Source organism: Simochromis diagramma, unplaced genomic scaffold, assembly GCF_900408965.1.
Source record: "Simochromis diagramma unplaced genomic scaffold, fSimDia1.1 OVJJ01000321.1, whole genome shotgun sequence".
In the NCBI taxonomy this organism is placed as follows: Eukaryota; Metazoa; Chordata; class Actinopteri; order Cichliformes; family Cichlidae; genus Simochromis; species Simochromis diagramma.
Window position 1 is genome coordinate 10,299,265 of NW_024386772.1, and position 23,722 is coordinate 10,322,986.

The window sequence follows — 23,722 nt, forward strand, 5'->3', positions numbered from 1 at the left end:
AAGTCGGTCTGTGCTAGTCATTCAGCCTTAATGGCGTTAGTTACACAACTGAACTGAAGTCCCTGCTGCATAAATGGGTGGCATTTAGAAATATGAGCAAGTCTGATGGCAGTGAATCATGTAGCACAGTGCTGCAGAGCATGTCTGGGATGACTGACATTGACATTGACCCAGATGGGCACTCCTTCTGAATGGACAGTGGCTGAAACTTAAGCACTGCTAGCTCAGTGTCAGAAAAGGAAAACAGCCCTGCTCTGTGGGTTTCAGCACTAAGAGTAGTGGGGGAGAGGGGCTGACTCAGTGCCCTTGTCTGCTGCTGAGCCTGTCTGGCAAGGGGAAGCGCTATATAGTGAAAGCCTTGGTTTATAAAGAAGTTGCACCCTGTTAAAGTACACCTACCGCCACTCTGTGTAGATTTCACAGGATTCCCACCATCTGGGTAATATGTATCATGTCCTCCTTACTGACACTGCAAAGGAGATCTCGGTCAAAGCCTTCTGGTCCTTCAGGACAGCGGACAGCTCCACACCTAGCTGTCTCTGAAGCAGCTCCAAATCTAAGGATGCCATTTTCCCAAAAGAAGTTTTAAAGTCAGTTCAGTACCACGGATAGCAGCTCTCACAGGGCCTAGCATGAGGCTCACAAAAGGAGCGTTGGCTGTCCTTCAGTTTCACTTCCAGATCACTCACTCTACTCCTGTCTACTTCTGTTCAGTCTCTGTGCCCCTGCCTCCACCTGCACTGTAAAGGAAGCTGGCAGCCTTTTTTTTTTTTAGGCTGAATGGAGAAGCAGTTGGAAAGGTATGCAGTTATGGAGAGAGCTGGAGAGGCAATGAGTGTCTCTCTCAGCACCTCTTTGCAGGCCTCTTTCATGCCTCTCAGCCTGGCTCAGTGATTAACCCTGAGTACCCCGCTTTCCCTGCTGACCCTTCTCCACACAGAGCCGCAGCAGTACATTGACATGCCTCTCAGACAGCTGATTACCAGCAGTGGGTGTGGAAATGGTGTACACACCAGAGTTGAAAATGCATGCAGATGCTCTCTGTCTCTTTTTTTTTTAACTTCTTTCACCTCTATTTCCTCTCTTGCTCAGACCTAATCCAACATTTCTGATAGGTAGAATACACTAAAAGATGCGAGAAAGTACATTGGGATGAGTATGATAAGCTGCTGTCTGGCAGTGTGTAGGAGTTTGTTAACATTTGAAACTCTCACAGTTTGTTTCACAAGTGGTGCAGTATCTCATTGCAAAAGCTGGTATGTCTGCAAATCCTTCATGCCAATATGTGGAAAGTGGTCGGCCAGGCTGTGCATCAGTAGCACTGCAAAATTACCATTCAATGAAGGCAAGTCAATAATGGCTCGTTTGTGTTTTACATGAGGACAGCAGGAACCACTTTCATACCACCTGCTCCTGTCAAACATGCATATATGATTTACAATTACACGGAACAACGAGGTGCCTCCTAAAAGTGTATATTAAGGTTCAATGAGTTATCAATAACTTTGCTTCTCTCTCTTTCCTCTCCAGCTCTGAGCCGGTCAATGATGCCCTTCGGTTTGATGCGCCGGGAGCTGGCGTGTGAAGGCTACCCGATCGAGCTGCGTTGCCCTGGAAGTGATGTCATCATGATTGAGACGGCTAACTATGGCCGCACCGATGACAAAATCTGTGACGCAGACCCCTTTCAGATGGAGAATGTGCAGTGCTACCTGCCCGACGCCTTCAAGATAATGTCACAGAGGTGACTATTGATCTGTTTAGATCTTGTGTGTGTGTGTTTGTGCAGAGTAAGAGCCCGGTATTGGCAGAGGAAACAAGATTTTATTTCACAACACAGTTCCTCTAGATTTACTTGCTTTTCCTCTTCAGATGCACAATTTGGGCACCTCGTGGCAAATTGTAGATCTTTTTTTGTAATAACATTAAGTAAAACCAATGTCAAACTGAGGCTTTCCTTAAATGTCATTTAATGTTTCATTTTTATTTAATTAAGAATACAAAATGACAATAATTGTAGCAGGTGGCACAATTTGGGAGGAAATTGTTATCAACTAACTATTCTTAGTGACAGCTCTTGCTAACATTATAATGAAGTTTGAGACTATACTGGTGGAATTGTTAGTAAAGTATTAGTATCTTCCAACTTTAAGTACATGAAAGAAGGGGGGAAAAGTATTAATATTTGAAGGAAGTTTAGTTGTTTAATGTGTGTTTGCTCCAGGATTTTATTTACTTCTCTTCACTTAAAAATAACTAACAGGCAATTTGCCGGGGGGCACTTGAACTTGTGCATTCAAACGTTTCTTTGGGGAAACACTGAAGTCAGCATACTTGACTAATGCTGCTGCGTCTTGGCAAAACTTTTATTTGTATGGAATTGTGTGTGTGTGTGTGCGCGCGCGAGTGCGCTTAGTGTCATGTATGCATGAGAATCTATATGTTTATTGCTGGAGTATTTGTAGCGCTTCCTACAGCTGCTCTCTGTGTTTGTGCTCAGCATCTGCTTCCTTTTAGCTCAGATCAATGGAAGCTCTCTTCCAGCTATCCATCACGCTTGTAATGGAGGCACAGGGTGCTAGCTTGAGCAAGGGAGGGAGGGAAGTAGTAGGGGGTGGAGGAGAAAATTGAGGGGGTAAAGGAAGAAGAAAGACTTGTAGAAATGATAGGATGATAGAGAGAGTGCAGCAGAGATTTGAGATATGAATGGAGAGAAAGAGTGCGCAGTGGGGAAATGCTCAAAGCTGGATAGAGAAGGATTATGTGGTGAGAATAACTAAGTGCACGTGCGTGTGGATGTGTATCGTTTCTCCTGTGTGGATGTGTTTCTCGGTGTGTGCAACCGTGAGAAGGCATGCAGCGATGCGGTTTAGATGTAGGTATTATGTGCATATGAATGTTTTCCCTGTGCGTGTGGTGTAGAGTATCTGCCTTAGCCCCCCTCGTCCTTCCCTGTTCTCTCACCTCTAATTGCTCCCACTCACAATCCCCCAGGAGAGGAGGTTCTTACGTCACTCGCCCTCTCTCTGCCTCTTCCCTCCCTCCATGCTTCTCTGTATCCTTCATCCCACTCCCCCCCCCCCCCCCCCCCCCCCCCCACATTCTCCCTCCCCCTCTGTTTCTACCTCCCTTCGGGTGCAGCTGTCACATGATCTAGTCTAGTGTGAAATTACTCCCATCCCTACCGTTCCCTCTGTCTTTCAGAGCCTGAAGATATTTTTTATTTTTTTTTGGAATACAACCCCTCCTCCCTGTCTTTCTTACAATGGCACTCATCATTATTTTTATTACTTGCTTCCTCCCTTCTCTCTCTTTTCTCGCTTCCTACCCTGCTGTCTCATCTCACAGGTGTAATAATCGTACTCAGTGTGTGGTGGTTGCGGGGTCAGACGTGTTCCCAGACCCCTGCCCAGGGACCTACAAGTACTTGGAGATCCAGTATGAGTGTGTCCCCTACAGTGAGTACTGAGACCCTGTCACACCTTTCCACCTCCCCGCCCTCCCTCACCCCATTCACCGCCCCTCCCATCCTTCCCTGTACCCTCACCTGAGCCTCTCTAGTCCTCTTCAACCCCCACCCCCACCCCCCACCCCACCCCGAACCCTAAAAAAAAGATGACATTCTTATACTCACTCGTGCTCACTCGCTCTCTCTGGATTTTCTCAACACAGTCAAAGCAAAACAAGACAGACAGCCATCCTCACCTGCTCTCTCTGTCTCTCTCTTCTTTCTCATACACTGCACAGGCACATACACGCCCACACTCACAGAGCACTAAACCTTTTTTCTTCATCGACAGATTGACGCACCAGTAGCTGAGAGGGATTTTCACATGGGGGAAGGTGCTCCACAAACACAGGGTCCGATAAGCACTTTACGCACACCCACAGCAAACACGGGGTCAGCCTTTATTGGCAATCACAGCAGTGTAACGCACACCGCCCCACACTCATGCACTGATTAACCCAGGGGCAGGCGACTGCCTTTATCTGGTGCCAAACACCTTTGCTGTCCCTCTGATTTCCAATAAAAATTAAAATTGGGCACAGTGAGACTTTAAGGCAGGGGGTGTTGTGTGTATACCACACCTCACAATAGGAATGTTAACACAAACAGCAAAGGGCTTATTTTAGACAACATGACCTGGAGCGCCACACAATTTAATGTCCCCATGGTAACGGCTGGCTTCCTCACTGCTTTGCTCAAAACTATGTGGCAGGTGTGACTCTACACATGCCCACACACACACACACACAAGTCTACCTTACACTTGCAAAAAGGGAGGGGGGGAGGGGGCACCGTTGCTTTTTTCTCTCTTCTCTTGAATCTTCCATTCTGAGCAAGCATGTACACACAAACAAGAGCACACTCACACCGCCAAAGGAACAGACACAGCAAGGATTATACGGTGATGTGTTGATCCTCACTCATGTGAAAATCTCCGCTCAGTCTCCCCTCCTCCCTCTCATGTATTATTACTCTCAGCATTGATCCCCTCACTGTGCAGGTGCACGTGGCTGGAGGGGAGGAGCAGTGGCGCTCCCCTCCACTGAGCAGAAGCAGAATTTGGGGTTCAGGAAAGGGTGGTGGGGAAGTATGAGAGTGTTGTGTCAGAGGGGTGGAGGACAAGAGGACATTACTGGGGTGGGGGAGCTATTTATTTCTCATGATAGGGTGTGGGATAACTGTCTCTACTTTTTCTTCAGGTGCAGTTGAAGTGAACCACAGGATCAAGACTACACCAAGCTGCTAACTTCCTTTTCTTTTCCTCTTCCTCACCCTCCTCTTTATCACTTCTCTCTGAGGACTCCAACTCACACTCACTTTATTATTTCTCACAGTCAGCATCACCTCTTTTTTTAGACCTTCTTCTCTGTCTTTGACTTTCAATCTTCACTCCATGGTCTTAAATCTTTATTCTTTGTCCTGCTACGCTTATTCTTCCTTTATTTTTACTCTCTGACCACCAGTTTGCCACACTAGCTTATCATTCCACTCTATCGTTTTTCTTTTGCTTTCCCTGTTATTTATTTATTTGTATTTTTACAGGTACAAATATGCAAAGCATCCAGGGTTTTCCAGGTGCCACTTTTCAGTCCTCACCCTTCCTCTGCTCAGTGCTATGTGCACTTAGTTTAGCTTATGAGACACTGTGTTGACTCAGGTTGCGGCTAGAGTCATATATGAGAAGGTTGGTTTCTTACATTGGGTGATATTTTCTGGTGTGGATTTTATTCATAGCCTTCCTAGTGGTAATAAGAGTTCTTCTCAAGTGTCCTCTACATTTGGTTTTCTTCTCTTCCAGTTGATATTTGTGGTGGCTATATTTTTTCCCTCCACACTGATATGACTTTGCTTGTTAGTCCTTTAATAGTCCTGTGCTGTTGCTCGGTTTCCTGCATTGTCCACAGAGGGTCAAGGTAGCATTACTTAGTTGTGCCTGCTTTCCTCTCCTCATGCATTCTAACCTTGTCTTTTTTCCCCTGACTGCACAAGGGAGCTTGTTCTCTCACTGCAAGGCAATCAAAGGGATGATTAAATAGCTGCTGACTTGCATTTTTCCTCCTTGTGTTTGGGGGGAAAAAAACTTTCTTGATTGTGTCTGAAGTATGGCACGACTTAGAAAATTGGAAGCTGATCCTCCTATGATATAAAGTCTCGCTTGTCTGAGGTGACAAAGAAGAGCCAATTACCCCTGTCCTCTGCCACTCTCCTCCACTGGAGAAGCAAAAACACTTAACTTGCGCACCCTCACAAAAATAGAAACACGCGTGCGTACACAGGCGATGCACGCTACTCAAACTCTGCAGGCTGCTCTACGTATTTGTGCTCATCTGACAAACTAAATACGACCTGACACATTCAGACTCAGAGCTGGAACTGTTCATCCCAAAACCTAGTCACCGCCGCACCACACGCCACTCAACTCGGCCACTTTTAATTACCAGGAGAGGGGGCGCGTCGCTCTCTTCAGTTCTGCCTCAGCAGAGATTTGTCAAGATTAATTGAATTTGCTGCAGCTAATCGCTCTGGTAATGCCCCATCATTTATGTCTGGTTGGGATTGCTGGGCACTCTGGTATCATCTAAACCTGACACATGGTTTTCATTGGTTGTCTTGACAAAAAGGTGAACAATTGAGAGATGATATGTAAGGGCTGTGTGGCATGGCAGCTGAGATGGTGTGCAGCCATGTTGATGGCTACAAGCGATGTTTGCTTTTGACAGGGTCCTCTGTGTGAGAGCTGTGTTTCCAGTCACCTGAAACGGCACGGTGACAGCCAGTGCTGAGCTGACATACGCACACACCTCAGCTGGCAGAGCTCAGACAAGGGTCTTGCACAAGTATGTGTGTGTGTTGCTGTGCGTAGGACTGCCTTGGCAAAATACAACAAACCGCCAACTAGTCAAGTCATATCTCATCGAGCCAAAAAGCCCTGCAAGGCCATCCAGCCGTTGCCACGTAGCATTGTTTTTGCCATCCGGAACACAAGACGACAAAATGGCTCAAATGAACTCTCATTTCACACTGGCACAGCCTGCCGTAGCCTGCTAGATCCCATTAAGACATCACAGATCCATGGATACAACTGCAGGATGTGTTTACTGCAGTTAAACCCCTACACTGCAGTTTTAACATAGATGTACGCAGAGTTAAAATAAATCTATCCCACGAGGGAGCCCTTACCTGTTCCCGCTCTTTCTCCAGAACACTGTGCTACATCATTATTGATTCCTAATGCTCCCTATTGGGATTATCTATGCTAGCCATGCCAGAGCTAGCAGACCTTCTCTTGTGGCTCTTTTGTTTCTTCAGCTTTTATATATCTGGTTAATATGCACAGTGCAGGTGGCTGTACAGGCTTTACAGTCGAGAGTTTCTTAGCTTAATTTTATATCCTCCAGTTTTTCCATTTATATTTTGGTACTCTGCCGCTGTTTCACTTTATAAAATTGATTCTTCCCCACAAATGTATTCAGCACTGCCTATTCATTACAAGACATCACTTTTTGGACACAAAGCCACTGGAAATGATAGTTGACTTGTCGGAAGGAGTTTGTCAGTCGCAGGAATAATGGCATTGTAATATGACAAGTTTTGAGGGGAGGAGGGGAAACACTTTGATGTAGCTGAAAATGAAATTCTATTAATATGTATAGGGACACCATTAGATGAGTGGCTCATACATGTCTGGTGAATGAGAAGCAGGAAGCTTTGCTCGGGCCATGGAAAGAAATGGCTCTTTACCGTGAAAAATGCGAAGTTTGAGAAGGAGACAATAGGAAGGGGCCGAGGAAGAAGAAGCAGAAGAGGACACGCTAGAAGGAGGCCAAGTGTTCCTGCAGTGCTTCAGCAATATGTGTGCGTATTTGAGAGCGTGTGTTTTAGCTGTACTCATTAGTGTGGGAGTAATTGATAGGGTTGTAGAGAGCGCTGAGCGGAGTGATTAAGGGGAGAGGACAGTGGCTTATTTCTCAGAAGATCCCTGAAAGAGAAACAGTTGAATGAATCAGACAAACAACCAAGGTGGCCTTAAACTAACCTCCAACTCACTGTGAGGACAGTTTGATGAGTTTCCTTCTCCTTTCTCTGTGTTTATGTGCGTGCGTGTGGGCGCGTGCGTGTGTGTGTGTGTGTCCTTAGAAATCTGTAAAGATCTTGTGTGTGTCGTTTCTTTGTGTCTATTTTTCAGGACAACCAAGAATGGAAGAACAGTGTCAACAGAAGTCTTCCATCTTCTTTGTTTTTAGTGTTTTTTTTTTTTTTTGCAGCATTGAAGAAGTTTCATTCCCCTCTCTCACTCTCACTCACTCTCTCTCTCGTTTTCTCTCTACATGTCACTGCATCATTTCCCTCCTGTTCTGAAAAACATACACAGTGGTGCATTTATAATATTGTGTTTAGCACAAAAACTTTTTAAGGACTGCAGTCTTGCACTTGCATGAAGAGCTGAGGTTCTGCAGTCAGTAGAAACCTGGAACGTGGAAAAACTCTGTATATTTGAATTCTGGTGTCCTCATCTACCCCCTGCAGCCGTTTCACAGAGAGGATGAAAGCTCTGGATGCTCTGTGGCCAGTGTCAGCCTCCCCTAACCTTGGAGCTAATGATTGCACTCACAGTTGGTGGCAGGCATGTAACGTGCGTTTTTTTTTTTTTTTTTTCTTTTTTTTGGTCCCTGCCCCAGCATCACAAAACTTGCACTAGTTTCTTTGCCTTGTTTACCCCTCTAGGCTGAAAGTGGCTTCCACTCCCCAGGTCTTCGTGGAGGTTGTTTGTCCAGTTTGATCTTGGCATATGATGATAAATGATCATGTGGCTGCTGATGCTGATGCCGCCTCTGCCGAGGTGCATCCCCCACACAGCTAAGGCAACCGCTGCTATCACTCTTTTTTCTTTTCTATTCTGTTTGTCTTTGTAAAACTCTCTTTCTCTCTCTTTTACCCTCTCTCTTGCTATCGCTTTTTTCCCCTATCTTTACGGACAACCCGGTGAGGTGTCGTGACAATTTCACAGCGCTCCCCGGGGACTTTCCACGACACATACATGACAATCACGCTCACAGAGGGGATCCACCACCGGCTTTTGACACACGTCTTTCTCGAGACATTAGAAGAACAACTCTCACGGCACTGGTGCCTCAGCAAACATGGAGAGAAGCTGAGTGCTGTAATGTGAAAGGCGGAGCTGCAATTTTTGCTTGCTTCTCCAATAGTCTCCAGCTGCTCGTGAACCTCCCTCAACACCCCAACACAAGCAGACTCCTACCAGCGTCATGGATATTGAGGGAACCACGCCTTACCTGCCCGTGTCAGCTAAGGCCTCAGCGTGACTCAACACACCAATCTATTGATTTGTGTGTGATGAGCCCGCTGTAGATATTTCTCTCATCTCTCTTTTGTGTCTGCCCTTTTTTTATTTTCCCTCCCCTCCCCCCCGACTGTGCCTCGCGGTTCCTCTGTGTTTCTCAGGCGTTACACTCTGTCAAGCCCTCCCTTTCCCCTGTTGTTTGTTCTTTTTTTCTTTGATGAGCCAGTCTCGGCCAGGCAAGCCAGCAGCTCCCCATTGATTAGATGGTCGATGGGTTGAGTGTTTTTGCTGGCTTCTATAGCAGGCATCCTGACTCTGTAAATTGAGCAAAGCCAAAAGCACCGCTTTCTGTAGATCAAGGGACCGCTCTAATGTCAACACAAACTGCACTCGGAGAGAGTGGAAGAGAGACAGAGATTCAACGATCTCTCCGAAGATAACCGGTCACAGATAGAGGCATATTCATCACCACCTCACCATCTCCCATTTCTCTATCTATTTCTCTGCCTTCTCTGCTCCTTGCTTATTTCCACAGCAGAAGACGACTGTTGCACAAAGACGCCCGTCTCACTTTCTCTCTCCGCCAGGTTTCTGAAGCTGCACGAGGGCACGAGGGAAAGCAGGGCTGCAGAGAGGGAGCGGTGTAGCAATAAGATGGGTGGAGGTGGGGTCGAGAGTTTGTGGTTGGGGGTGGATTGTGTTGTTGGGGGATTATTGATAAATCTGAAATGAAATGGAAATGGATTTAAACCCAGGTCAGGCCATTTTCCCCTTCTCATTTTCCATTTGAGCCATCCTTTCTCTGAGTAGCCAACCATAACACAGACAGATAACTTGCTTTAAAAAAAAACAAACAAAAAAAAAACAAAAGAGAGAGAGAGAAAGGACAGCGCTTTATTTAATCTCAATTTTCTCTTTTTTCCTGCACCTGTTTTTTCTTTCATTCCCTTTACTTTCCCCCCCTCTCTCTCTCTCTCTCCTTCTTACTGTCTTTCTCTTGTATCTTTCTATCTCCTTCTGTCTCCTTCTTTCTCCTTTTTTCCGATGCTTGAATAGAAGTGGATCAAAAAGGTAAAGACCACAATGAACATAACAACCACAGCTCGCCCCTTTCTCCCTCCTCCTCCTCCTCCCTTGTCTCCCTTCCTCCCCCATATTCCCTCCTAACCCAGCACCTTGTGTAGTGGTCATGTTTGATGTTGATATCCCTCCCTTTTCTTTCTCGATCTCTAATCGTCTCCTTTGCTCCTCTCTTTCTATCTCTCTTTGACTTGTAACCAAAACTCTAAAGTCCTTCTAGATTTCCTCCTTGGTTCTGATGACACCAGCCTGACCTGCACTCATGCACACACAAACACATGCACAGACAAACACACACACACACACAAACGAAAAGAAGCATCACAGAAGGTCAGTCCCGTATCTAAGAGAGATAAACGAGAATTTAACATCATTCCTTTCCTGTATGAAGAAGCACATCTCAGCCTAAATGTACAGACAACATGCATCTGTGTCATTTCATGGATGGCATATTTTCCTCTTTTCCCATCCTTTTTAGAAACCATATTTCATATTCACTCTGTTGCCTCACAAGCCTGACAATAGAACTGTCTCATTATTCAAATCTCATATATTCGCATTTCGCAAGTAGCTGTTCACTCATTTCGATATTTCAGTGTATCTGTCCCTACAGATCTGAGAGAAAAAAAACACGTTCTCCTCTTTCTCTTCACATTATTCAGCTGCTCTTTTTTTTCCCATGCTTTATCTCTTGCCTTCTTTTTTTTTAGTTTCTCAGGACAGATTCAAAGTTTGCTGTTGTTGAAATCTTAAAGCAAAAAAAACCCAAACAAACAAAACAAATCTGTTAAGATAACAAAGTAACTTGGCAAAGTTGCTGTCAGATCATTGCCTCAGTGTCCCATTTCCAGGTACTTCAGTGTCCTTCTCCCATTTTTCTCTGCTCATTTTTATTTAATCACGTTTCCATTAACTCCTCTTCTCTCACTACCCCTTACTTATAACACATTTTCTCCATTGTGTTTCTCACCCTTCCTTTCTCTTGTTCTCTTCCCACTGCTTGGTTTATCTCTCAGATCACATCTGACCATCACAGGCAGCTGCAGGCTCTTTTATCTTGTCTTACACTGCTCTTCCTCCTCTTCTCTCTGCCCTCTCTACCTCTTTGCAGACTTTATCCCCGCCACCTCTCTGTTTTCTTTATTGCACATGCACAATAAACTTGTCTTGCCCTCCCCTCCTCCCCTCCTCCACCAGTACATGTCCACATCAGTCCATCCCTTCCATCCACTTCCTTATGTGTTCAAGGAGAGGGGAGGAGATGGTGGAGGGAGGTGTATCCCCCGTAGGGAGGGCTTCGGCTTCTCGTAATGGCTTCTCTGATGCAGCCGGGCCTTGCCGCAAGCTCTCTTAAAAAGCCCCAATCAGCATGGCCAGGAGCCACAATCAGAAGCTACTAAAAAGCAAAGATAGACCTGGCACGGCACACATCAGGTAGAGAGCAGTTTCCATGAGGCTGTACCCTCCCCCCGCTCTCAGGTCCCCACCCTTCTCAGCACTCTCTGAAACCCTACTTACATCTGTCTCAGCCGTTTCCCTGCCTGGCACCGTATCTGGATCCATATGTTGGAGGAATTAACTCCTTTAGAGGTTACCATTACCTGGTTTATGGACTCCTTTGTCTGTTGTGTCTGTGGTTTTCATTAGCATAGATCATTGTCACATTTTTCTCTCACCGCAAGCAGCCATTTTAGCTCAGTCTGCTGCTTGCAGTGGAATAGAAAGCGTCAAAACCCCCCTCCTCCTGCTTCCACCTAAACCAACTGGTTCTATTTATTTACTGCTCTCCTTCCCACTAACACTTAAATACATAACCCTTTCCCCTGTCTGCCCTCCTACCCATGTCCACTTTATCCATCTCTTCCTTTCTCTGTGCGTGGCTGAAGTAATATTCCAAAGTTGTGTTTTGCCCATGTCTGTCACAAATAATCTTTACTGATTCATCCGCTGATTGACAGATTGGGTTCTTGGGTTGATGACTTGTATCTCTTGGTGTTGATGCCACTGTTCAATGAATGTCCACCACACTGTCAACCTACCTATTATGAGGCAATTTTATGACTGTGTCGGCATTAGCCGCCTCTCCCCTCCTATCATTCCCTCTGTCTCTTTTCTCACCCTTTTTGCTGACAGTCGAGCAGCCCAACAACCCACGTCATTGTAGTATTTCCTTTATGACAGGACCAAACTACTGTCTTTTCTTACCCCCAGTTTGTTTGCTGATAAAGGAAAAGAAGCAGTTAAAGGAAGCAGTGTTAGACTGCTGAGCAGTATCCCAGTATCACCGTGGAGGGTGGAGTTGGAGACCATCTGAGGACAGAACCATTACTTACACAAACAACCCTACATGTGACTTAGAGAAGTGAGAGGGAATGAGTGAGAAACCACTGCATTGTGTGACAGGAAAAATACAAAGAATGGCTGTGAATGGCAAAAGGGAGGAAAAGTGGTTGCTATAGAGACGATGAGTCAGGCAGCATCCCCTCATTAGGAATGACCCACCACACACAAGCACGGTCATGTGACCGTGGCAGCGCAGACACTCTTTTCAGTGGCACAGGGAGAAGATTGGGAGGATTGACTGTACATGTAGAAGCCATTGCATTGTTAGAGCCAAAGAACAGAGACGTGAGTGAGTGAAGCAGCTGGTCATGAATACAAAACACAGCGGCTGGTTTCAGGGCTGTTAGGGAGAGACAGTATGTCTAGGAGACCTGATTCAGAGCAGAGGGAGGGTGAGGGTAGGTAGCAGGCTCGGTTAATATTTCAGCTGTGCAGGCTTGTTGTTTCCTTACCTCTCAAGCCTCAGTCAGCTTGTTCTGGGTATGCCCCTCTGTTTTCTACAGTATCTGCTGCCTGTATCCTTTGCAACCTCGTCCTGATCAACTTTCCTGTCACTCAGTGTCAGCTTCACGCCATAGAAAAGACTTTGCTTTCAGTGGGTGCTATCTCTTGCTGTAGCCCTCTTTTGGTCTCAGTGAAGGGTATTCTCTGGGGTGAATGTTTGGGTTGATAAAGGTTCAGTTTGATACCTGCCTCTTCAACTGTCTGGATAGTGTGTACCTGCATGCATTTTTCTGAGAGCGTGTGTGTCCTCAAGCTTCATGTCTGTGTATGGTTGTTGTTGCTGTACTGTGTTTTTACTCCCAAAACCTTACGCCCCTTATAGTCTAAAAGGAAGCGGAAACACAAGGCGAGCCCCTGCCTTCTCTTTCCTTATTTTTCTCTTCTCTCTGTCACTATTTGTCACTCCTCAGCAAATTAACTCACTCCTAATTCTCATTTCACAGGAAATAACCTATTTACTCTCTCTTACTCCACTATCTTCTTGTTTGCACACACAGAACACGCTCGCATCCTTCTTCACACTTCTTCTCTCTTTGTGCTTCTTTCTTTCTCTCTCAACATGCATGCCCACCCACACAAGCACACGGACATCCACATACACACTGAGACACATCTACAAACACTTATGGGCTAATGAATGCACCAACATACCATCAGGAGACTCACTGCACTGCACACTCATGCGCACACACTAATTCTTAAAGCCCATTAACTTGTCCAGCATGGATGCGGGTTACCATGCCATGCTCCATCCTGCCCCCTGCTGCCCATTTACTGCACCTGCCAGTAACAGGTGGGGGATTCAATTAGAGCAGCACGCTCTCAGCAGTCAGTCCTGTGAGCACGCCATGACTGTGGACTGGACTGGGCAAAGGCTTGGGCTAGCAGAGCCAGCACAGCCCTCAGATCCCTCTAGGTAAAATAAATATAAATATATATAGTGGGAATAAAAGCACCCACAAGGACACCACTTAAGAAACAGCTGCCAACTATTGGCAGGGGGTGTTTAGATCATCAAAGTCAGACATTAACCATCACCATGACGCTGTCACATCGAGCGTTGAAACAGCATGCTTAAGACAACGAAAATGAAAAGTCTAAATTTAGCCTAAAGCTGTCAGCGTTCACTTTTAATTGTGTTAACAGTCGATCACAAATGGGTGAGAGACACTAATGGGAGAAATTCACTGTCATTTTCAGGAAAGTTCCGGAGCTTTCATCACTTTACACTCCAGCCTCATATTGACATGTAACAGCTGACCTGTGCCTCCACGGGAAAGGGATTATGGAGATAAATAGTCAGTTATTACAGCAGCATTTCCTAGTATGTGCGGTGGTAATTGGCATGCTAGAGTATGATAGCTACAGCCTGGGTTTTAATCCTGATAAGGTAAGTTTCATTAGCCATCTGGCTAGTTTATAGGGTAAAGAAGTGGTTTTGTCTTCGCTGCCTAGTGACTTCATTGGGATGATCATGACTCCAAGATTTCCATCCTCACCCAAACAAGAATTAATCTATTTATCTCACATAATCCCAGATGGCTCTACTACAGCTAACCTGATCTAGCCAGACTGGGATAATACCTAATCTCAAGACTTATGCCTAATGCTTATTGCCTAATGCCTAATACCTCATTCAAACTGTGGACATAATAGCCTATTGTACTATACTCTACAGCTAGATTTTTGCTGCTCTGGCTCCCAGCTGCTACAATTCCCCTTCACAGTTAAAAGGAGCGAGAGAAAGGGAGGCAGAAAAAGCTGGTAAACAGGAGAGCAGTCGGAAAGGCTGAGAAGCGCAGGCCAGAGTTAATGAAGCCCCCTAGGCAGGGTTTGCAGGGTGTGAAGCGTGGCCACTGTTTTTGTTTGCCCTGTGAGTGTGTGAATGGGTGCGTGTATATGTGTACCTCATGGCCTGTGTATACAGCCTAAAGGCCTTTGAAGAGCCCCTTTGACACTGAGCCCACCCAACAGTCAGTTCATTAGAATAAACTGACGCACACTGATTGTACAACAAAGCAGCAAAAGAGTGGAACGTGGAGGAGGAAAGCAAAGAATGACAGTCAGAGAGAGACACTCTCTGCTGAGCTGCAGTGTTATTGGGGTGATGAGTCCAAAAGAAAATAGACTACTGCCAATTTACCCCATGGCTGGAAGGTTAGGTGCAATAATGAGCAGAATCACATAGTATTTTTGGGAGAACACTTTGGTGGGCACAATTTATTGAGAGTAAATTGTATTGCAGACAGTAGCTATATTGGAGACATAAATGATTCTTGTTCTTCTCTGTCTGTTACCTGCAAGTAATAAAGCCAGCCGTGACTCATCTCCACATAAGTCATCTTCAACCAAAGCTCCAATCTCAAACCTTTCATTACTGTCTATCGGGGATTTTAATATGAATGCTTGTATAACAACGGATTAAATTCAAATACAAGAGAGGTCAAAGCTGGTATTCACAGGTTGTATACCAAAAATGCTAATATGTAATGTGCAACAGAAAACAGTTGGTTGACATTTAACATTTATGATGTTAATTCACTGTTAAAGCCAGCGCAATTTGATGATAGCAGCAAAGGTGGTTTGTGTACCAATATACACTGACTCAACAGCATAAATCCAGTAACTAAGATATATTTAGTCTTAGCTCTTGCTCTGTCCATCCATCCATCCACCCACCAGTCCATCCAGAATCAGTGTTATTTTGTGACGTTATTTAAATTCCATCCACCCCCATTAACTTGTGTCACTCAGTCGAGTGACAGTCCAACACATGTGCTGGTTCTGTGTGACTATAAAGCTGTTACCCTGTGGAATCCAAAAATTATAATTTGGCCTCATTCTGTCATATGTATATATATATATGTATGTATATATATGTGTGTGTGTGTATGTATGTATATGTATATGTATATATATATATATATTAGGGGTGCAACGATACACAAAATTCACGGTTCGGTTCGATACTTTGGTGTCACGGTTCGATATTTTTTCGATACAAAAAAAATGTTCATGCCTTTTTAATTTGTCATTTATTAAAATTATAAATATATATTTTAACTCAAAAGTACAGTTTTTAAATTTAACCCTAACCCTTGTGCGTGTTTTTTATTTTGACAGCGAATGCGCACCTGCGGACCACTTATGTGCAGCCCCGGTTATATAGCTCGTCATATTGCAGCCACAGAAATTCTTTTGTCCATGAAACCATAAAGCTGCACTTTCTTTTTGCCTTATAGTCTGATTTGTCATAACTTCTCCGTTTTGTGGTAAGCTTTTCTTTGGCTGTCACTTCTTCACCCTGACCTGTCTTATTTGGCTCAGCAGAACTAAAATATATATCCTGCTGCTTTTACACACGCACTCACATAAGCTCAGCGATTCTCTGCGCGATCAACCTCTCACATGTTTAAGCTTGCTGCGGGAGATTTCACTTGTCATGTTTGCATAGTAAGCTAACGATTAATAAGACGATGTCAGAGGAATTGGTGCACAAATTATCATCACTCACAGATCAGTGCTGTCGCTCTCTATACACAGTTCGCACGATTGCAAAGTGAAAGCAAAAAAACAAGCGCAAATTCAAACGCGATTTCAATATGTCACATATTGACAGTGGCTCACCGATGCCAATGACATAATTACCCAGCTACATTTCTGAAAGAATGCAAAAGCATTGACATATATTTTTCCTTCCTACAATAGCCCGATGGGCAGGGAAGAGATAGATTTTGGTAGCCCGACTGAAAAAATCGCTAGCCCCGGGACGTCAGGCTAGCGATATTGCAAGCCCTGTATCTGATTGAGGAATCACTCATCTTTGGAAAAGAGAGTTTATTACAGAGAAATGGCTCTTTCCAAAATAAAAGCTATACTATCCGCTTCTTCTGGGCTATATTCTCAGCAGCATAAGGAGAATCATGTGCTAACAGCTGTCTAAATGACTCGGCTAAAGTTAGTAGCATGCTTGTTGTTTTTGTCTTTGCACTAGGATGATGTCGGCGTAAATGTGCAGTCATATTCGTTGTGTTCCCACTAGTGCTTTCAGGTTAATCTCGTTGAAATGACCTTAACGCCACAACACGGCAAATCTCCGTTAACGAGCTACCGCCGATCGCCTCGTGCATGGGGCTAGACGGCCAACACGTTAACGAGCTAACTGCGCTAACACACTAGTTCCCACCCACGTAATTGAGCATTGCATGGCACATCCAACATACTGTTTTACTTTAGTCCATGACTCGCTTACCTTCAGGGTCATACGTTACATGAAAACCAAAATAATTCCAAATGCCAGATCTGAATGAGAGTCGGGGAGGTCCATGTTGCAAGGAGAGCTTAACTTCTGTCTCGCTGGCTTGCCCTGCGCTCTTCCTTCTGACGATGCTGTCTGTGTTGAGCGCTCAGTGGATCTGCGCTCGACAGTGCAGCCTAGGCGGAGTAGTCGAACGCAGATTCACTGAGCGCTCAACACAGACAGCATCGTCAGAAGGAAAGTTGATAAAATAAATTACAAATGTTGTATTGTTCGATACATATGCGTACCGAACCGAAAGCACTGTATCGAACGGTTCAATATCGATACGAATATCGTTGCACCCCTAGTATATATATATATATATATATCTCCAATATATTTATTGGATAAGGGACTATGAGTCATTACACATTTACACTGTCCTCTGCTCGACTGCGCCTTCAATTTTACTGTAATATGGCAACAGGGATGGATGCTTGCATGTCTTTTAATACTTACTTCTCTATTAGGTCATCCTTTCTGTAACAGTAGAGACTAGGCTTACATGTTTGTTTTTCTTTGTCCTTTATTTTACCTTGAGGCAGAGTTGTTCCTGGCTTTGTTTATGGGTCACCTACATGCAGAGCCTTCCTTAATAGAGTTTATTTCTCTATTTACAGTACCATTGCACTTTTAAGGGGATGTCCTACTTGTGCATAGCTGTTTTTCCCTCCACACTCATTTTTATCTACTCCGATGATATTTTACCCTTCGCAGCCTTTGTTTGAAAATATTTTGGAGCACAGTGCCAGATTAACTATTGCTCTCAAAAATATTTTGCATATTTCAGTCACCCACATTCATATTTGCAAAGCAAACACCTCAGGCATCAGTACTTTCTAGCAAACATTTTGGTTTGACAGTGGAGCATGACAAGCTTCCCTCTTGTGAAGAGTCTGTATTCAGTGTTTGTTTATGCCTGAGTTTGATTAGATTCGTGTTTGGCTGCCGGTCTCAATCCCTGTTGGACCTCTCAGACAGAACAGGCTAATTCCTAAGTGGTCCAGCACCACAGAGCACCATCCACTATCAACAGCAGTATGACAGAAAGCAGAAAGAGACAGCTGGATTTCCAGAAGCCTGGAGTAACTCCTCCATCTTACTGTTGTGATTCCCCTCCTGCACCAGACTCCATGCAATATTCAAAACAGTTTGAGCCTCGTCTGATCCATCACTCTAACAGTCACTGTGTGACAGTGCCTGTATGGCTTGTGGGTGTGTGCGTGCATGTTGTGCACCATCCTTGTGTGAATTCCAGTGTCTGTCTGGTATCCATGGGCTCTTTATGTCATCTGTTCCGAGTCCAGTTAGGCCTAAGATGTGTTAAGTCTTTAGGTGACTAACCAGTGTCCGGTTCTGTTGTTACCCCCAGCCAAAGAGACTTCATAAATAAACCGGTGGGGAAATGTGGCAGGCTCGTCAGATGTTTTATTCTGTAGTTCCACCAACATTCTCACTCTCTTGCCCTCATGCTTTTTTGTTTTCTATTGCTGTGATGTCACTGTGCCGAGGATGCCAGCAGCTTTCCTCATAGATAACCAGACACTCCCATTGGTCCCAGGGTGCTCTCGCCATCCAGCAGGATAACACAGCATCAACCAGCTAATTTATAGCAGTCCCCTGTGGGTGACCTCCACATGCCTGAAGTAGACTTCCTCAGTGTGTGTGTGTTTGTGTGCACTTGTTTTTGTATGGATGGTGTGCAGGGGTTCCACTTGTTTTTGTTTGCGTGTACTTGCCCGTATGGAATAGACTTTGTGTCTGTATTTGTTTGTGTGGAATATTTGTGAGTGGGTGATGTTGAGTTGCAGTTGCAGAGGAAGGGGAGGCCTAGCCAACCTCACATCTTTACCCCAGGATACTTTTTTTGTTCTTTGAGGCTTTACTCTTGACTGAGAGCCAAATTTGAGTCCTAATAAAACAAGCTCCACAATTACTGTTTTACCACCCAGTGGCAGAGCAAAGAAACAGAGGCCTTTGGAATAGAAAATGCACAATCAAATAAAAAGTAGGCCAAGATGAATTAGATTAGAGACTACATTTAAACTGCGGCGGCAGCCAGAAATCTCCCATTTATCATATCCAAATGGTTTCCAACCACAATGCTGAAGTTCTACAAACGAGCTTTTATGTTTTCCTTCATTTTAAATCTGATAATGTACCTCACCTTACTCCCCTTTTCCCATCTCTCCATTCTCCCCCTACTCTTTGTCTCCTTTTTAATTCTCAACTTATTTTTATCTCCTCATATCTTTCTCTCGACCCCTCCATGTCTTTTTCTTCTGTTCTATTTTCAATGGTCTTTGGCCTTTTCCCATTTCCTCTCTCCCACCCCTCCCACTGCCTTGATATCTTTTATTTCTTTCAATGCTCTGTTTTCATTTTCTGTCTCTTCCTTTTATTCCCTCTTCTCCTCCTCTCTGCACCAATGCTTCTCTACTGCTCCAGTATTTGTGTGTCCGGGGACACTGCTGCGGGTGCAGGTGCCCAGCTCTCAGCAGGAGGCAGAGCATCAGGCGGGGGCATGGTGTAAGGACCCGCTACAGTCAGGGGACCGTCTGTACGTCATGCCCTGGACCCCCTATCGCACCGACATGCTGTATGAGTATGCCTCCTGGGAAGACTTCAAACAGAGCCGAGCCACCACCACCTACAAGTGAGTGCGCCTCCCACTGTCTTGGATGATCAAATGGCATCTGCTGCGGTATCGATTTATTGGCTTTTGATGTGGATATGGATGGCGATAGCAGAATGCTCTTATTGTGGTGTCTGTGTGCCTGCCATTAGCCATCTTGGGGGCATCGCCATGCAGAATGGAGAATTGGAGAAGTGATTTCTTCATCTGGATTCTGTCTCAACAGGTTACCCAACAGAGTTGACGGCACGGGGTTTGTTGTGTACGATGGGGCGGTGTTTTACAACAAAGAACGCACACGAAACATAGTCAAGTATGACCTACGTACGCGCATCAAGAGTGGAGAGGCGATTGTCACAAACGCCAACTATCATGACACTTCACCTTACCGCTGGGGAGGGAAGTCAGACATTGACCTGGCTGTGGATGAGAACGGCCTGTGGGTTATTTACGCCACTGAATCGAACAACGGACGACTGGTGGTCAGCCAGGTGGGAGAGCAGTTTGCACAGAAGGGGATGAGGTGTGGATTATAAATGCGGGAGTGGATTATGTTAAAATCTCATCTGACTAGTCAGGCAAAAGGTCATATGTCACACTTGAATTGAGATTACACAAGTGCACTGACAAATAAGATTAAAGAGATGTTGTTGGCCCCCAAAAATGAATCACAAAAACATCATCTGCAAAAGGTTAGGCTGAATTTCAAATCCAATTGTGAGAAAGAATAATCCCCTCCAGCATGGTAAATATTTCATTTATTTTGTAGTTGCCCCGCAGTGTTGGATTTAATAACTTACATTTAAAAAACTGTGGGAATGATTTAGAATTGTTTTCTGCACTTTAAACATATAATACTCTTCATCCTCTGTAATACAAAGTCACATTACTTTGCCCTGCTCACTCTGCAGCCTCAAAATGTGATCCATGACCGTAAACGTGAAGCATTCGTATTTTAATGCCAGTTGCTTCTTTGTTTCTCAGCCAACAAAACCGCAATCAGGCAGAAAGTTCCTATATAAAAAGGGTATAAAATTAATGTGTTGCTCAGATAGTCGTGTCTCATTTATTATCACTATCTTTGACCTTACCAGGAAATTGTTTTTCAAAGCGTATATGTTAAACTATCAATCTGAAATATCAAACCCTGCATGAGCTATTACAGTGCAGAGTAATGGAGTGACAAAGTAGCAAACAAGAAAGCGATAACTTTCAACAGAAATAAATGCTTTATTTTGTGGGGAGTTTTGCTATTTATTACAATGTTTTGGAAAAAAAAAAGCCAGACGAGGAGCATATATAATTTTACCTGTTATTTTGAGTACTGAGTCGTATTTAAGAGGGTTTTTTAAAAAAAAACAACTCAAACACAGTACCTAATACAAGGGGAAAAAAAATATTAGTTTAAGAGGGCATGGGGAGCTTTTTTCAAAATCAAGCCGGGCTTTGGATGCACTGATCCAACTTCTTCCATTTCTAATCTGATGCCTTGTACCAAGATAATCCCAGTGCTATATTAGTAATCTGTATTCCTCACTATAAGGAAGAGACTGAGAATTATTCTTATATGTGTACGGAAACATCAAGGTCAACTTAAAACAGCTCGCCTAAAATAATAAAATCTAACTAATTTACTGAATCGTTTGTATTTATTAGTGAAATCAGAAATGCCAAAAAAAAACCCACAATAAATTTCCTTTTATTTGAACATAAGAGTAATTAAGCTACTACGTATTGCTGTCATTCACAGCTGAGCTCCTTTCTGCGTTTTCCTCCTCACACACTAGAGCTGAAAAGATTCAGCTGAAGTGAAATAATATAAATTGAGTTGATGACAGGTGTAATGTTAGTGTAAGCATAATAAAAGCTTCCTGTGATTGTTAAAATGAGCCAATGTCCTTCTAGTTTGTATAATGCCTCTGAGCAGACATAGTGAGAGTGAAGGTGAATGAGCAAGCAGATCTTTTCAGTCATGTGAACTCAATTTGACCATAGTTGGCAGTTAAGTGAAGACTTTTCCAAACATACAAATAGAAACTATTAATAAAAACTTCCAAGCTGCTGACCCTTTATTAAAAGCTTCTTTTGCTCTATCTTAGGTATGTCACTGGATCAGCTCATTGTCACCAATATCCAAACCAGCTTCTGGGATCAGTATCAGACTGATATTCGATCTAAATAGCAGACTGGCGCATCCTTAATTAAGGCTATCCCAGGCTTGGTCTTCAGATTCACCATCAGTCATCTGATGTGTCAAAATTAAGTGACTGGTGATGGACAGGCTTCAGATTTTTCTGTCATTGCCAAGCTGTCGGAGATTGACGATGACGTCATCATTACTGTGATGTTACACGTCGGTTTCTTCACTTGTTTTCAATCTCAAGTTCTGTGTTTTGGCTTTCGGCAGATCCACTGAGAAACACACCTAGCTGCATGCCTAATTCAGTAGTGAATTTTCAGTCCAAGCCCTCAAGCCTAACTTGCTTTATCCAAGACTGTCTATTCAACTTTAATAACAACAAAATAAACATTATGCTGTGTTAAATCAGACCTGAAAATACAGAAGGGGATCACAAAGTCATTAGGCAGGTATTTACATTTAGGTTACATCAAGTAAGAAGCGGGGTGATTTTCTCATAAACCTCAATGCAATTGGTCTTTATTTTGCAACAAGATGAGTCACCCCCTGCTGGCATTAGAAGGAATGTAGGATTAAGGTACTTGAATACTGACTCCTCAGACCCAGAGGCTACATCCATCTTTTATATAGACTGTGTTTCCAACATCTATCTTTCTGTCTTGATCTTAAAACTTCCACTAACTGAGTGATGTTAAGATATTTAAAACGAACCATTGAACTAATCTTAAATGGCGCAATTTCCTGAACCTTTTTAACAACCATAAAAAGTAAAAATCCCTCTAAAACGTTGCTGATTCAAGCCTGCTAAAACTAGCCATTTGAATACTTCCTCTTTGCCCACAGGTGAACCCTTACACGTTGCGCTTTGAAGGCACCTGGGAGACCAGCTTTGACAAGAGGATGGCGTCCAACGCCTTCATGGCTTGCGGAGTGCTTTATGCAGTGCGATCAGTCTACCAGGACGATGACAGTGAAGCAACGGGTGACCTGGTGGCGTTTGCCTATAATACCAATCATGCTCGAGAGGAACGTGTCACCATTGCTTTTCCCAATCCCTATCAGTATATTTCCTCTGTGGACTATAATCCTCGAGACAACCAGCTTTATGTCTGGAACAACTATAATGTGCTGCGCTACCCGCTGGAGTTTGGACCACCAGATCCTACCACTGGTAAGAAGAGATCTCATCCCATAGCTTACACAGACGAATCATGTGTACAGTACAGTTGCAAATACTGGTGTGTGGTATGTGCATTTTTTTCCTATAGATGTTTAGCTTTTTGATTATGAGATATTTTGAGTCATGAGTGGTAAAATATGAGATTGCAACAACAAGTATACAGCGAGGTCCATAAGTTGTAAATTTGCCTCTGTACACTACCACAGTGGACTTTAAATCAAACAGTCAAGACTATTAGCTTTAATTCAAAGGTTTCAGCTAAAGTATTAGATTAATTATTGCGGACATTTTTTTGTTTTTAGAGGCTCAAATGTAATTAGACACTTGACTAACAAGCAGTTCTGTGACCAGATGACACCTAACCCCCTTGTTATTCCATGACAAGTTAAAGAGATAAAAGATCTGGAGTTGTTTCCAAATGTTTAAGTTACATTTGTTAGCTTTTCACTGGAGCTCTCAATGTAATGGTCAATTATATTGACAGTTCCAGTGAATGGCCTTCTTCATTTGTCGATGCAAGTGAAGGAGGCCATCAGTAGACTGAAAAAACAAAATAAACCTATCAGAGACAGCACTTTGAGAGGGGCTAAATCAACAATCTTCAAAACATCTTTTTAAGAAAACAGTTCTTAAAAAAACAATGAATGTACTGGCCAGCTCAGCAACACCAAAAGGCATGAAAGACCGCAGAAGACAGCTAAAGTCGATGATAATAGAATTATGTCCATGG

The 23,722-nt window shown here is 43.9% G+C and overlaps 1 protein-coding gene across 1 annotated transcript in view; it reads left to right on the top strand.

The window, feature by feature from the left end:
• The window catches only part of adgrl1a (adhesion G protein-coupled receptor L1a), a 96,017-nt gene that overhangs the window by 52,135 nt on the left and 20,160 nt on the right, over positions 1 to 23,722 (top strand). The window contains 6 exon segments of the mRNA XM_040039852.1: positions 1,531 to 1,744; positions 3,349 to 3,458; positions 9,867 to 9,881; positions 19,486 to 19,693; positions 19,899 to 20,163; positions 22,656 to 22,983. Of these exon segments, the coding sequence (XP_039895786.1) occupies positions 1,531 to 1,744; positions 3,349 to 3,458; positions 9,867 to 9,881; positions 19,486 to 19,693; positions 19,899 to 20,163; positions 22,656 to 22,983 (1,140 nt within the window).